Source organism: Pelophylax lessonae (assembly GCF_965119305.1).
Source record: "Pelophylax lessonae genome assembly, chromosome: 2".
In the NCBI taxonomy this organism is placed as follows: domain Eukaryota; kingdom Metazoa; phylum Chordata; class Amphibia; order Anura; family Ranidae; genus Pelophylax; species Pelophylax lessonae.
Genome location: NC_138769.1, coordinates 431,433,816 through 431,447,605, shown reverse-complemented (window position 1 = coordinate 431,447,605; position 13,790 = coordinate 431,433,816). Strand labels below are relative to the sequence as shown.

At 41.4% G+C, this 13,790-nt stretch overlaps 1 protein-coding gene across 1 annotated transcript in view; it reads right to left on the bottom strand.

The window, feature by feature from the left end:
- The window catches only part of CFAP47 (cilia and flagella associated protein 47), a 702,231-nt gene that overhangs the window by 279,089 nt on the left and 409,352 nt on the right, over nucleotides 1–13,790 (bottom strand). The window contains exons 47-48 of the mRNA XM_082245539.1: nucleotides 7,003–7,146; nucleotides 4,116–4,289 (exon numbers count right to left, since the gene is read on the bottom strand). Coding sequence (XP_082101665.1) covers nucleotides 4,116–4,289; nucleotides 7,003–7,146 — 318 coding nt within the window. The remainder of the gene's footprint in view (nucleotides 1–4,115; nucleotides 4,290–7,002; nucleotides 7,147–13,790) is intronic.

The following is a 13,790-nucleotide window of genomic DNA, read 5'->3' as shown; positions in this document are numbered from 1 at the left end:
TTCTGATAGGGTCTGCAAGACTTGATCCCGGTGGTCTATGAGAAAATCCCTGGAGTGAGCCAACACCAGGATATCGTCCAGATAATGCTCAGGATCCCAGGCCTCAGAAGGATGGGCATGACCTTAACTAGCACTGAACAGTGATCGAGGAGTAAGTAGACTCAATTCAATTCTACTAAAAATTGACAAGATGAAAGCTCTCGAGAGTCCTGCAGGCTAAGGCGTTAACTAGCAGCAGTGCTCCTACGTAGCTATAAGCAGGATATCACAGAGGAAACTAATGCCCTAAGGATAGATAGTACCTCCAGGAGGGTTCTGGGGCGGGTGCCACGACCAAAAACATACCAGGACCCAGAAGGATGAACATGACCTTTGCAATGAACAGCGATCCAGGACTTAAGTAGACTGAATTTGAATCTACTAAAACTTGACAAGATACTCCAAGATCTAGAGGGTCCTGCACGCTAGAACGTTACTTAGCAGCAGCACCCCTACTTCGCTATCAGCAAGATATCACCTGAGGAAATAAATGCCATAAAGATTGATAGTACCCTCAAAAGGGTTCTGGGGAGAATTCCAACCAAAAAACATACCATGACCTAGGCCAAGTCATCGTCTGCTAGAAAACCTGAGAAGTGCTGGCGAACCCAGACTATAGGAATATGTAGGCTAGCGTTTGCTAAGTCCAGGAAAGGGCACCAGCCTCCCTTCCTTACCACCATAATAATGGTTCTCCAGGATTCTGTCAGGAAGACAGGAACCTTCATAAATACATGCACGTGCTTAGCACTAAGATAAATCCAAAGCCCATCCGATATTTGCGACCCAAGAGAGGGAATGAATATTTGTGCTCCACCTCTGCATCTGTATCGAAAGAATGCCCTGAGCCACAAATCACTCCTTAAAACTGTTGACAGATTGGTGGACCATGTGAACTATGGTAAGGAAGCAGGAAACTGCTGCAGGGATGAGAAGATTTAGCTATCATTGATACTCAAACATTTAAAAAGGTCTTCCAGGGTATGGGAGGCAAGGCAATGCAAACATTGTACACTGCTTTCTTTTTAAAACCTGCATCTGACCATAGCCCTAGAGCAGTGATGGCGAACCTTGGCACCCCAGAACTACACCTCCCATGATGCCCAACTACACTTCAGACTGCTTGAGCATCATGGGAAATGCAGCCCCAAAACATCGGGGGCGCCAAGGCTTCCAAAACCACAAACCCCCTGTTGCCTCTGCCTTGAGGAAGCATGCCTATGGCTGTAAGACTTTGCAAAGCCTCCGGATGCAGAACATGTAAGGGCTTACATGGACTTAGAGTGGTGAACTGTCCCCCACAGCACTGGGGCAGTTTGACCCAGAAACCTAGAGAAGCTAAGTGCACAATTATCAGTATTACTGCCCTCTTCTGGTTAAGAGGTATATGTGCTGCTGTACAGAAGCTGGTATTCCAAGGTGGTCCCCCATTCATCTGCTAACCAGGTTTGATCCTGCTCAGGTTCTGAGATCAAGCACATACAGGCAGGTGTGGTGTGCCCATAGGCTATCTCCACTAAGGCAACTTTGATGCTGTAGTCCTGGGCCATCTCCAAGAGACACTGTTTTCAGCTAGGCAAACAAGCCTTTACCTGAAACTGAGAAAGCTAAACACAAGCTTCCGTACCAGAGCCCTTTCTCCTCCACTCATGGAGAACCTTGTTTTCTCTAAGCAATAAGGACTAATAGGATAGCCACAGGCCGCACATAAAGTGCCAGCTTATGCTGTTGTCTGTCGTCTGCCAACAGAAGTAACCTTGTTGTGGGAAGCTCTCTGCAGCAGGTAGCAACAGTATTGTAAAGCAGCGCAAGCTATACGCCAAAACTTGGGAATGGTAACTACAGCCAGTGTTCACAGTAACTTTGTGGCTATAAATAGTGGACAGGAGAACCTCTGATTACCCCAATAAGGCATAGACACATTCTCTCTCCTGGCAACGTATCCTCCCAGCATCTCATTGTGCTAAGCATAATGAGAGGAAGATCCTTGGACTATCTCTTTAAGGTATAGCTGACACATCCTCCAAACTAGTGATAAGATGATGTGAAGCATTCGCCAAGTGACAGCATTCACAGCCGTGCCAATATTTCAGTATGTGATCTCCTGGGGAATTGAACTCAAGGTTGCAGGGTGCATAGTTAGCTTTCATCCCCACTACACCATGGCTCCACACTCAATCAGGTCTATTCGGAGTGACCAACTGATGAACATTTATTCCGTCCTGGCCACATACATTGCTCTCTTTTTTTTTTTCAAAAAAGATAAAGATAAACAAACCTAATTCCTTCCCAAAAAATCTTCAGTGCTTTGAGGCTGGTGGCAGCTTTAGAAAAAAATACCCCAAGCTTCAACACAGGCAAAATAGACCAGGATGTGCATGTACTCACAGTGAGGGCAGCAGAGATCCAGTTACACACAGTGTATTGGCCACAGAGGAAAAGGAAGCCAGCCGCACCTGGAGACTGCCTCCACTGATTAAAAGCGTCCCAACAGCTCCAAAGGAAGGAATCAGAGGAAGCCTGGGCTGGCCCCCTCCCCCCACACTGGAGCATGCAAAACCACCATCCCTAGTGAACTACAAGAGCCAGCAAGCCTGTTTAAAGTGAGAAAAATACTGCAAAAAAAAATCGCCAGCCAGCTTCATATCATCATTCATACTGTAACAAAAGTGAGGAAAGAACCTCCACTGGAATACAGCATCTGTGGCAGTTTTAACTGTCAAGTAATGGTATCAGTATGAAATGCAGCAATTTATACTGCAATGTAACTTACCCCCAGCACCAAGGGGTACCCACCATCAAGGGTGATTTACAGCCCATAAGAGGGGGTCTTCTTGCCCAGGAGAGGCTGAAAACCTGGGAAGGCCACACCTTTTTTCAAGGTGTCCAGAGCGAGGATGAAAAAAGAACACCTCCACCAGGTACTGCCTGCCTTTTATGCTATTTCAGGATTGTCCTATTGGGGGTCAAGGGGCAGAGTTGAACCGTAGTCTGATGGCATGTCAGGAAAGTTTAAATACTGCATCCACTTCCATAGTGCAATAGTAGTTTATTTTAATGTGTTCTTTGTAAAATGTCATGTAAGTTACCATGGTGTAATGGGTGGACTTTTTTATTAGCTTACTTCTGTAATGAGCAAGATAGCCATGATTGTATTTCCCACTAGGTATGTGGCCTAGAACAACATGGATATATTGCCAGCACCAAGTCACGAAATTTACAAACTGAGGTTGTTTTTTCCAAATTTCTTCACTTCAAGAGCCTGTGTTTTAAAACAGTAGTAAAGGCTTTAAAAAAATAAAAAAACCTGCAAGGTAAGATGTGCTAGTATGCATCACATACTAGCACATTATGAAAGACTTTCACTGCTGCAGAAGCTTCCATCTTCATCTGGTTTTTCTTCCTGGGTTAATGGGCTGCAGCCGCTTGAATGGCTGAGCTGGAAATGGAGATGCCACTCCTACACAGGCGCATGGGAGTCATGGCCGTGGCACGGGGCTCTGAAGGAACAGCATGGGTACGTTGTTCCAGAGCGCATGCACTGGTGACGTCACTGGCAGCTGGTCCATAGAATTTCACTTTGCATGTTTAGGAGATATTCATTTAACTAATAAAGCTTACCTGTAGGTAAAAATAAAAATATTGCCTTTACTACCCCTTTAACACATGTTTATTTGGCTGCTCTTGAAGGAACCTTTACTAAAGGTCAACACCCTTCATGTACACCTAGGGTAACATGATGTCAAAATACAGCACATTAAGTAAACTGTGTGTATAGAAAAAGGCCAGGAAAGAGTCAGGACAACTAAGGTGGCTGTAAACAAAAACTTATTTTTCAATGAAAAGGTCTCACAACAGCCTTTCTCAATTGTAATTTGCAAATCTTTTCTGTACTATGCACATACATCTCAATGCCTACAATTTCTTCTGAACCCCTTATACAAAAAAATGTACTCTTAAACAAGAGACCAGCTAACAAAGATGACTTATATTTAACAAAGATGCTTATAAAAGCTAGCATAGAAACATTTAAACTTCTTGTTTTTCAACATGTAGGAAAAAAATGTAAAACTTACCTTAAATGTCAATCTGTCATTTGTATAATTGGGCACCATAAGGACCTTCTGTGTAATTTGTCTCACTTGGCAATTTATCACTACATGATCAAGAGCCAGGGGTTCTTGGCCAATGCCTTTGAGGCCAAATATATGTTCGGTACCATCTGTTTCATTTTGAAGCAATAGTTTGCCCTGATAAAACAGGAAGGTATTAAACCTTTGGCTGCAAAGTTCCACTTTTCATTTCCTAAATTCCCCCTAAAACAATTAATTTATTAGGCAATGAAATAATTATTGAACATTCTTTCATCCTTACTTTTTATATTAATTAAATGAACTTGAGAGAAGAAAACAACACAATAGAAATCCTTATATTACCTAATTATTCTTAATAGCACCAAAATGTTGATTCAGCCATAAAATAAGACAAAGTAGCCATTGGACATTTCATAGAAGTAGATTGAAGATTGAAATTAGCGGAGTTCCAACCAATGCAGCATTACAAATGACATCTGAATCTAACAAGCTGCTAAAGGCTAAACACTGATTTTACTCCAGTCTCAGGCTATGTTCACACTGACCTGACACAAAAGTAGTGCAACTTCTGATCTGACTTTGCCCTGCTACTTCATGTCCGACTTCCATGCGACTTCAATGAACAGCATCCGACTTTGATTAGACTTTGAGATTATTGCTACTTTTCCTTTGACCAATCAAAACAGTTCTTTGCTTCTGGTATGGAAGAAACCTCACGCTGAATTTATAAAAAAAAATGGCGTGGGGTTCCTCCCAGAATTATACTAGGCCATTTAAGTCCCGGGGTATGAAGGGGCAGTGACGCCACAAGGGGGCGAAGTTTCCACGTGAGGTCACTAGATGGCCATGCCCAATAGCTATATAAGTGAGGAAGAAGACCAGAGGAATAAGACAGCAGGGGAGAAGACAGTGGTAGGAGAAGGCAAGAGAAAGCAGATACCTTGGAGCTACAATGAGGGACATTCTTCAAATAATAGGATTTTTTTCTGTAACACTACACTTCTTTTTTTTTAGGTGAATGGGTAGGGGTACAATGTACCTCATACTCAATTACATGGGGGAGAGGATCTGGGTTCCAGATTATGATAAGCCCCACCCAGGGTTGTCAGGAAGAGGTCACTGTCTCCATTGACAAGGTGCTATGGGGTAGGGCCCCAAAGCACCCACCCCCCATGTTGAGGGTATGTGGCCTGCTATGGTCCAGTACTCATTGCCCCACCCCCTTTCCTGACCTGCCAGGCTTCACGCTCTGTCAAGGGTCTAGTATGGATTTTGAGGGGCCCACACCCTTTTTTTGTATTGTTTTGGCATAGAGTTCCCCCAAAGTCCATACCAGAATCTTATCCGAGCACACATCCTGGCAGGTCAGGGGGGACCCCATGTCAAAATTGAAAAAAAAAATGGAGTGGGTTCCCTCTCAAGATCTAAGGACAAAGCACAGGTCGCATGCCACAAGTCGGATCAGTTAAGATGATGATACCAACTTCCATTGAAATCAATGAGCTAAAATCGTGTCCAAGTCAGACCAAAGTAGTGCAGGAAGCGTTTTCAAAGTTGGACCGACACAAGTTGGAACAGTTAAGACAGCTCTCATAGGGAACCATTCATTTTGACATGTCATGCCACTTGTGCTCTGGAAGTCGGAGCACATGTCGGACCAGTGTGAACTGGCCTTACAGAGTTTCCTTTTAGTAACTATTCTAGGAGGGCATATTTGCTGAGTTTGTTAGGGTTACTTCTCTGCTTTCGGTTAAATACTTTAGAGTTAATTTAGAGGAGCTGACAACATCCATTTAGGAAGCAGACAGTTTCACCTTTTAACAACCAGGTTTGATAGCTGAATGCATAACAGGTGATCTTTTTTCATGTGCAATAACCAACTTATGGAAGTGGTGAAGTGGTGATGCATATGGCGAGGTTCCCCAGGTACATCCAGAGGACCCTCTGAGTGCATTTTAAACCCTGAGAGGATTACTGATACTACTATCCCAAAATACTTTTGCCCCACACCATGTGAATGGGGGGCTACCATTTCTGGTAAGGAACCATCTAATGGGAGCTGTTGTGCATGTTGGTGGTGGTTTAACACGGTGACTGGAGTTTGATTCACAGGAACCACACTTGGATTATATGGGATTTTAATAATTAAAAGGATCACATCCAGGATTACATGTTATTAGCAGGAGCACTGGGAATGCACTGTGGGATTCGGAGTACACTTTCATAGCAATTCTCTGCTCATTGTTAGGCAGTGAGAGCGCTCTGAGCACATTGTGGGACTTTATGTATATGTTCATAGTGTGTCTTACTTTATTTTTTCACAATTTTGATTTAGCTTTCATGCAAATTTTGCACATATTTATATTTGCTTGGTTATGATATATTGGTATCTGGTTTTGTTTTACACATGTATCAGCTTTAATTTAATGCGCAACTTGGTGTAGGATTCTTTGATTTATTACACTGATTTCGTGAATGTATTTATTATAAGTTGCAGCAGTTCTTTATTAATTATCACTACTTGTCACATATTAGCACTTCAATATTTTGAATTGTACTAGCGCAAGAGATTAACACCTATATATTTTTTTCAGAAATAAAATCTTACTGTTACCTTACTCTAAAAATGCTGGAATTAGGCCAGGCTTAACAACTACCATATTGTTACTGGGATATCAGCCATTATGTACAGTATTTATTAAGATGCACACCCCCTATTTTATCTTTGCTTTAAGATATTTGTACTTCATGTCTAAAAAAGGTACTATAATAATTATTCCTGCTGGGAAGTACAAAGATAAAGGAGATAATGGTGTCATCTATGAAGGATTAAGTATGTTTTAAAGTATGTTCCTATTAAAGTACTTACTGTGCTGAAGCATTTAGAAATAGGTTTAAACATTAAAGAATACTGCGCTGTCTCCCCTGCTGGGACATACAAGAATGGTGGCCCATAGAATCGATCACCTTGAAGAATGGCTCTTAATTTCCAGTCTTGCTGAGTCACATTGCTCTATAAAACAGAAAAAATGAATATTCTTAGTTTTAAAAAGCACTCTGGATGTCCACATGAAACAGAAATGTATAATGATTACCACAGCACCGAACCAGAGATACTTTAATTACTTTACATCTAGCTAATGATGTGGAACACATTTGCTAATCTCCATTAACTGTACTTTAAAACACTTGCTGCAGTGTATTTGCAGAGACTAAAATATAACTTTTGTAAGGTTCAACAAGAAGCTATGCAAACTGTGTGATGCTATATAATGTCAAAATAATACACTTTAATACCAGTAAAAAAGAGTTTTAGAATTACACTACAAAAAGCTATACTATATTTCTTTATGTACTGCATTTTGGAGCAAAATGGTAAACTGGATCATTAAGCCACATTCAGATCATTAAATTTGCTTTGGGGCTACTAGAAATGGGCATCTTCTATCCAGTGTAGTGGTGAATGGCACAATATAGCACATTATAGCAGAAATGAACTGGAAAAGGACCATAATAAATACACACCATAGGAGTAAAGAGGCAACTGAACAGACATTTAATGAAAATTAAAATACATACATATATATATATATATATATATATATATATATATATATATATATATATATCTTGATTAGGCAAACCCAAAATAGAAAAGTTGATCTAAAATTGTAGATGTGTCCTTTTTTCCACAAATGTCACAAGAAACAGGAATTTATAGGTACAGCACAGAGATTTCTAATTAAATAATACATATGCACACTGCGCTTTTGAATTAAAAAAAAAAACAATTTGTGCTGCTACTTAAACAAAGTAATCTCATATAATAGGTGAAAAAATATATTAAAAAATATAATAACATAAAAATAATTCACAGTAGCACACTATTCAAATCATATGCAAACTTCCTGCCAAAAAAGTATAAATCAGTGTCCATAAAAAATAAAATGTCCACAAAAAAATATATATTGCAACCCACTGCAGGAAATAAAGTCCAACCAAATGTGATGAAGTAGGTGTCGAAAAACCTCCGCTAGACACCAGATATCCTCAACCAAGTGATAAGTGCAAAAAACCCTCAAGTGATAAGTGCAAAATTCACTCCCTTAAGCATAAAGCTCACCAGATGTAATTGCCATTCATTCACTCTCGTGTCTAGCAATCTTGCTTTTCTTTAAGAGTATCTTAAAGAACGCCAACCTTCATCCAGATAGTGACATAGATAAGGATAAAACAGGAAACATAATTATCGATAACAAAAGATTGTCAGATCCATACTCAGACCATGCAGTTGGTGCTACCGGCATCTCACCACGCTCCCCCTGTGGTCTGTGTCACTTCCGTAAGGGAGTGTATTTGGCACTTATCACTTTGGTGTAGTATATCTGGTGTGTAGCGGAGGTTTTTGACACCTACTTCATCAAATTTAGTTGACTTTATTTCCTGCACTGGCTTGCAATATATATTTTTTGTGGACATTTTTTTTTTTTTATGGACACTAATTTTTATTTTTTTGGCACGAGGTTTGCACATAATTTGAACAGTGAGCTACTGTGAATTATATATATATGTTATTATATATTTTCTATATATTTTTTCACCTATATAATAATGTAAGCCAAACTCAATTCCACAAAGTTACACATTCCTTTCACTCTGCTATTTATTTTGGCACAAATCTGTTACTGAGAAGTTGTCTATGACTGAAAAGGACATGGCCATGTTATTTTCCCTTTGATCTTTATTACTCAGTAAATATTCTGTAGTGGGACATGTATTTTCTATTATACCCTCTTTTTTTTATATATAGTCTATATATTTGATTCTATCGTGCATTAATTTAGTGTAAACTAAGCATGCAGCTATAAACTGCATCACAATAGGACATTTACCTGTAAATTCCTGATCTTGTATGCTTAAACTATTGCTTATATGCAGCTACCTGTAGGCTGTACAGGGCCCCATGATTTCCAAAGGTGGCCCCTACACCTAGCAAATGTGGAAGGGGACAAAGGTTGTCGTCTATCGGGGCCCACAGGCAGGACAGGGAGGCTGTAGTTTTCATGTAGACCCTGAAAGCCCTGACCACACCTAGACAATGTAGGGTGATTTCCTTGTCATGTTTTGGGGCAGGACAAAGGGCATGAAGGAAATGCAAGGAATATCTCCATTGTGTGGAAAGAAAAGAGCACCTGGAGTAGGAAGGAAGATTTTGGTTTTAATATTTTTTGGAGGGATACCCTTTCAGGATTAGGTCATAGTGGCCTGTTTAGGTTTTGAAAAGCCAGGTACTGTTAGGTAACAACTAGTGTGCACCATATCAATTAGTGCGTCCACAGTAGAATGAATTTGTCGTGAAGGTGCTACTTGTATCTTATAAAATGCAAGGAAAGAAAATGTTCTGCTACAAAATTAGGATCTTCAATACTTTCTTCCATAAAATCCTCAAGAAAAGGAGATTCCACATCTGAATCCTGATAAATGGGAACAGAGGACAGATAGCATTTCTGGCCTCTGAAAACGAAAGAGGTTTTCAAAGAATTAAAACGTAGTAGCAGTGGCTACTTTTATCACACAAGGCAGGGAGGGAGCCACAGTGCTGTCATAAAAGGACATTGCTCCAGGACAGGGGAACATATATCACCCTTAGGCTGCATTCACACTTGAGCGTAGTGTTTTACCGCGTTTTTACCGCAATTTTTTACCGCGATTTTACGGTGTTTTTTTCCAGGCGTTTTTGGAGGCAGGCATTGACATCTATCAAAAACGCTGGTAATCAGCCCAAAAAGAAGCTCATGTACTTTTTTCAGCTACAGGCGTTTTGCAAAACGTTCAGATGTGAACAGGGGCCATTTAAATGAATGGGGTTTTACTTGTTGGGCGTTTTGTAACGTTTTTTTTTTAGCTTTTTTGGAGCGGAAAAACACTCAAAAACGCCCGGGTGTGAATGGAGCCTTAACAGTGGTTAAGTCTCCTGTTGGCAGTCTGCAGATTGCATGCTATTTGCCCCCTTTTCCCAGCTCCCTTGCACATGTGATCTGACATTGTGAGGTGATCCCCAGTACCACAAAGTGAACATCACCTCTGCCTATAAAACCAGATAACATGCTGCACAATACAGATTGCGTTAGTTACTAGTGTTGAGCGAACACGGACTGTATTATTCGTGTTCGTACCGAATAATTGGATTTTATGTACCCGAACACGGACACGGACACTTTACTGTATGTTCGGGTAAAAATCCGTGTTCGGTCGTTTTATTTCCGGGTTTTGCATGCTTTGGCGCTCTTTTCATGGCGGGCTTTCAACAGCCAATCAACAATCGTTTAACTGGTGTGCCTTAAGCCATCCCAGCCATGCCTGCAAATGTCTCAGTAGCTGTGATTGGCCGTCTGAAGCATGTGACCAAGTCTTTATAAGTTCGAGGCAGCCGCAGCGGCGTCATTATGCTGCTTAGATTCAGGGACAGAGCACACATCAACGTGCTGGCTGCTGATTAGGGAAAGATAGGCAGGAAAAAACCATTTGTGTCCGGATAGAATTGAGGGACAGGTCGGAGTGTTTAGGCAGGGCGAGTTGTAGGCATTTTAGGGATAGAGTCTGCTGAATTATATAGGGTCAGTGTCTTCTACAAACTACAATCGATATTGCTGTGTGGGGGGTGGGGTCTGCACTCAATCCTGATCTACGATCTCTTCTCAATCCTGTTAGGGACAGAGTCTGCTGAATTTTAGGGAAACTGTGTTCTACAAACTACAATCGATATTGCTGTGTGGTGTGGGATTGGAGATAGGCAGGTGTCAGTGATCCACATCCATTTTTCTGTGTGTGAGCTGCAGTGAACACAATCTTTTTGGGCTGCAGTGAACACAATCTTTTTGGGCTGCAGTGAACACAATCTTTTTGGGCTGCAGTGAACACAATCTTTTTGGGCTGCAGTGAACACAATCTTTTTGGGGTGCAGTGAACAAAATCTTTTTGGGGTGCAGTGAACACAATCCTTTTTGGTGTGCAGTGAACACAATCTTTGTGGGGTGCAGTGAACAAAATCCTTTGTGGGGTGCAGTGAACACAATCTTTTTGGGGTGCAGTGAACAAAATCCTTTTTGGGGTGCAGTGAACAACATCCTTTTTGGGGTGCAGTGAACACAATCTTTTTGGGGTGCAGTGAACAAAATCCTTTGTGGGGTGCAGTGAACACAATCTTTTTGGGGTGCAGTGAACACAATCTTTTTGGGGTGGAGTGAACAACATCCTTTTTGGGGTGCAGTGAACAAAATCCTTTTTGGGGTGCAGTGAACAAAATCATTTTTGGGGTGCAGTGAACACAATCTTTTTGGGGTGCAGTGAACACAATCTTTGTGGGGTGCAGTGAACACAATCTTTTTGGGGTGGAGTGAACAACATCCTTTTTGGGGTGCAGTGAACAACATCCTTTTTGGGGTGCAGTGAACACAATCTTTTTGGGGTGCAGTGAACACAATCTTTGTGGGGTACAGTGAACAGAATCTTTGTGGGGTGCAGTGAACACAATCTTTGGGGGGTACAGTGAACACAATCTTTGTGAGGTGCAGTGAACACAATCTTTGTGGGGTGCAGTGAACACAATCATTGTGGGGTGCAGTGAACTCAATCTTTGTGGGGTACAGTGAACACAATCTCATACTGAAGGTTTGAGGGTGCTGCCTGTTCCATACTCCCCCTACTCCTCATCTAGCCTTTTAGGGGTACAAACAATAGTAATTGGGGCCTAGTGTGGTTGTGTACGTGTGATATACATACACTTTTTTGGGATCATATTTTCTATTCCGCTATTTAATCAAAAACCTTTGGGGATCAGTTAAATTGGGGGATAGTCTGTGTTGGTACGTGTGAGAGAGATCCACCTTTCCAAGTTGTTGGGGTTCATCTCATACTTCTGAAGGTTTGAGGGTGCTGCCTGTTCCATACTCCCCCTACTCCTAGCCTTTTAGGGGTACAAACAATAGTAATTGGGGCCTAGTGTGGTTGTGTACGTGTGATATACATACACTTTTTTGGGATCATATTTTCTATTCCGCTATTTAATCAAAAACCTTTGGGGATCAGTTAAATTGGGGGATAGTCTGTGTTGGTACGTGTGAGAGAGATCCACCTTTCCAAGTTGTTGGGGTTCATCTCATACTTCTGAAGGTTTGAGGGTGCTGCCTGTTCCATACTCCCCCTACTCCTAGCCTTTTAGGGGTACAAACAATAGTAATTGGGGCCTAGTGTGGTTGTGTACGTGTGATATACATACACTTTTTTGGGATCATATTTTCTATTCCGCTATTTAATCAAAAACCTTTGGGGATCAGTTAAATTGGGGGATAGTCTGTGTTGGTACGTGTGAGAGAGATCCACCTTTCCAAGTTGTTGGGGTTCATCTCATACTTCTGAAGGTTTGAGGGTGCTGCCTGTTCCATACTCCCCCTACTCCTAGCCTTTTAGGGGTACAAACAATAGTAATTGGGGCCTAGTGTGGTTGTGTACGTGTGATATACATACACTTTTTTGGGATCATATTTTCTATTCCGCTATTTAATCAAAAACCTTTGGGGATCAGTTAAATTGGGGGATAGTCTGTGTTGGTACGTGTGAGAGAGATCCACCTTTCCAAGTTGTTGAGGTTCATCTCATACTTCTGAAGGTTTGAGGGTGCTGCCTGTTCCATACTCCCCCTACTCCTAGCCTTTTAGGGGTACAAACAATAGTAATTGGGGCCTAGTGTGGTTGTGTACGTGTGATATACATACACTTTTTTGGGATCATATTTTCTATTCCGCTATTTAATCAAAAACCTTTGGGGATCAGTTAAATTGGGGGATAGTCTGTGTTGGTACGTGTGAGAGAGATCCACCTTTCCAAGTTGTTGGGGTTCATCTCATACTTCTGAAGGTTTGAGGGTGCTGCCTGTTCCATACTCCCCCTACTCCTAGCCTTTTAGGGGTACAAACAATAGTAATTGGGGCCTAGTGTGGTTGTGTACGTGTGATATACATACACTTTTTTGGGATCATATTTTCTATTCCGCTATTTAATCAAAAACCTTTGGGGATCAGTTAAATTGGGGGATAGTCTGTGTTGGTACGTGTGAGAGAGATCCACCTTTCCAAGTTGTTGAGGTTCATCTCATACTTCTGAAGGTTTGAGGGTGCTGCCTGTTCCATACTCCCCCTACTCCTAGCCTTTTAGGGGTACAAACAATAGTAATTGGGGCCTAGTGTGGTTGTGTACGTGTGATATACATACACTTTTTTGGGATCATATTTTCTATTCCGCTATTTAATCAAAAACCTTTGGGGATCAGTTAAATTGGGGGATAGTCTGTGTTGGTACGTGTGAGAGAGATCCACCTTTCCAAGTTGTTGGGGTTCATCTCATACTTCTGAAGGTTTGAGGGTGCTGCCTGTTCCATACTCCCCCTACTCCTAGCCTTTTAGGGGTACAAACAATAGTAATTGGGGCCTAGTGTGGTTGTGTACGTGTGATATACATACACTTTTTTGGGATCATATTTTCTATTCCGCTATTTAATCAAAAACCTTTGGGGATCAGTTAAATTGGGGGATAGTCTGTGTTGGTACGTGTGAGAGAGATCCACCTTTCCAAGTTGTTGAGGTTCATCTCATACTTCTG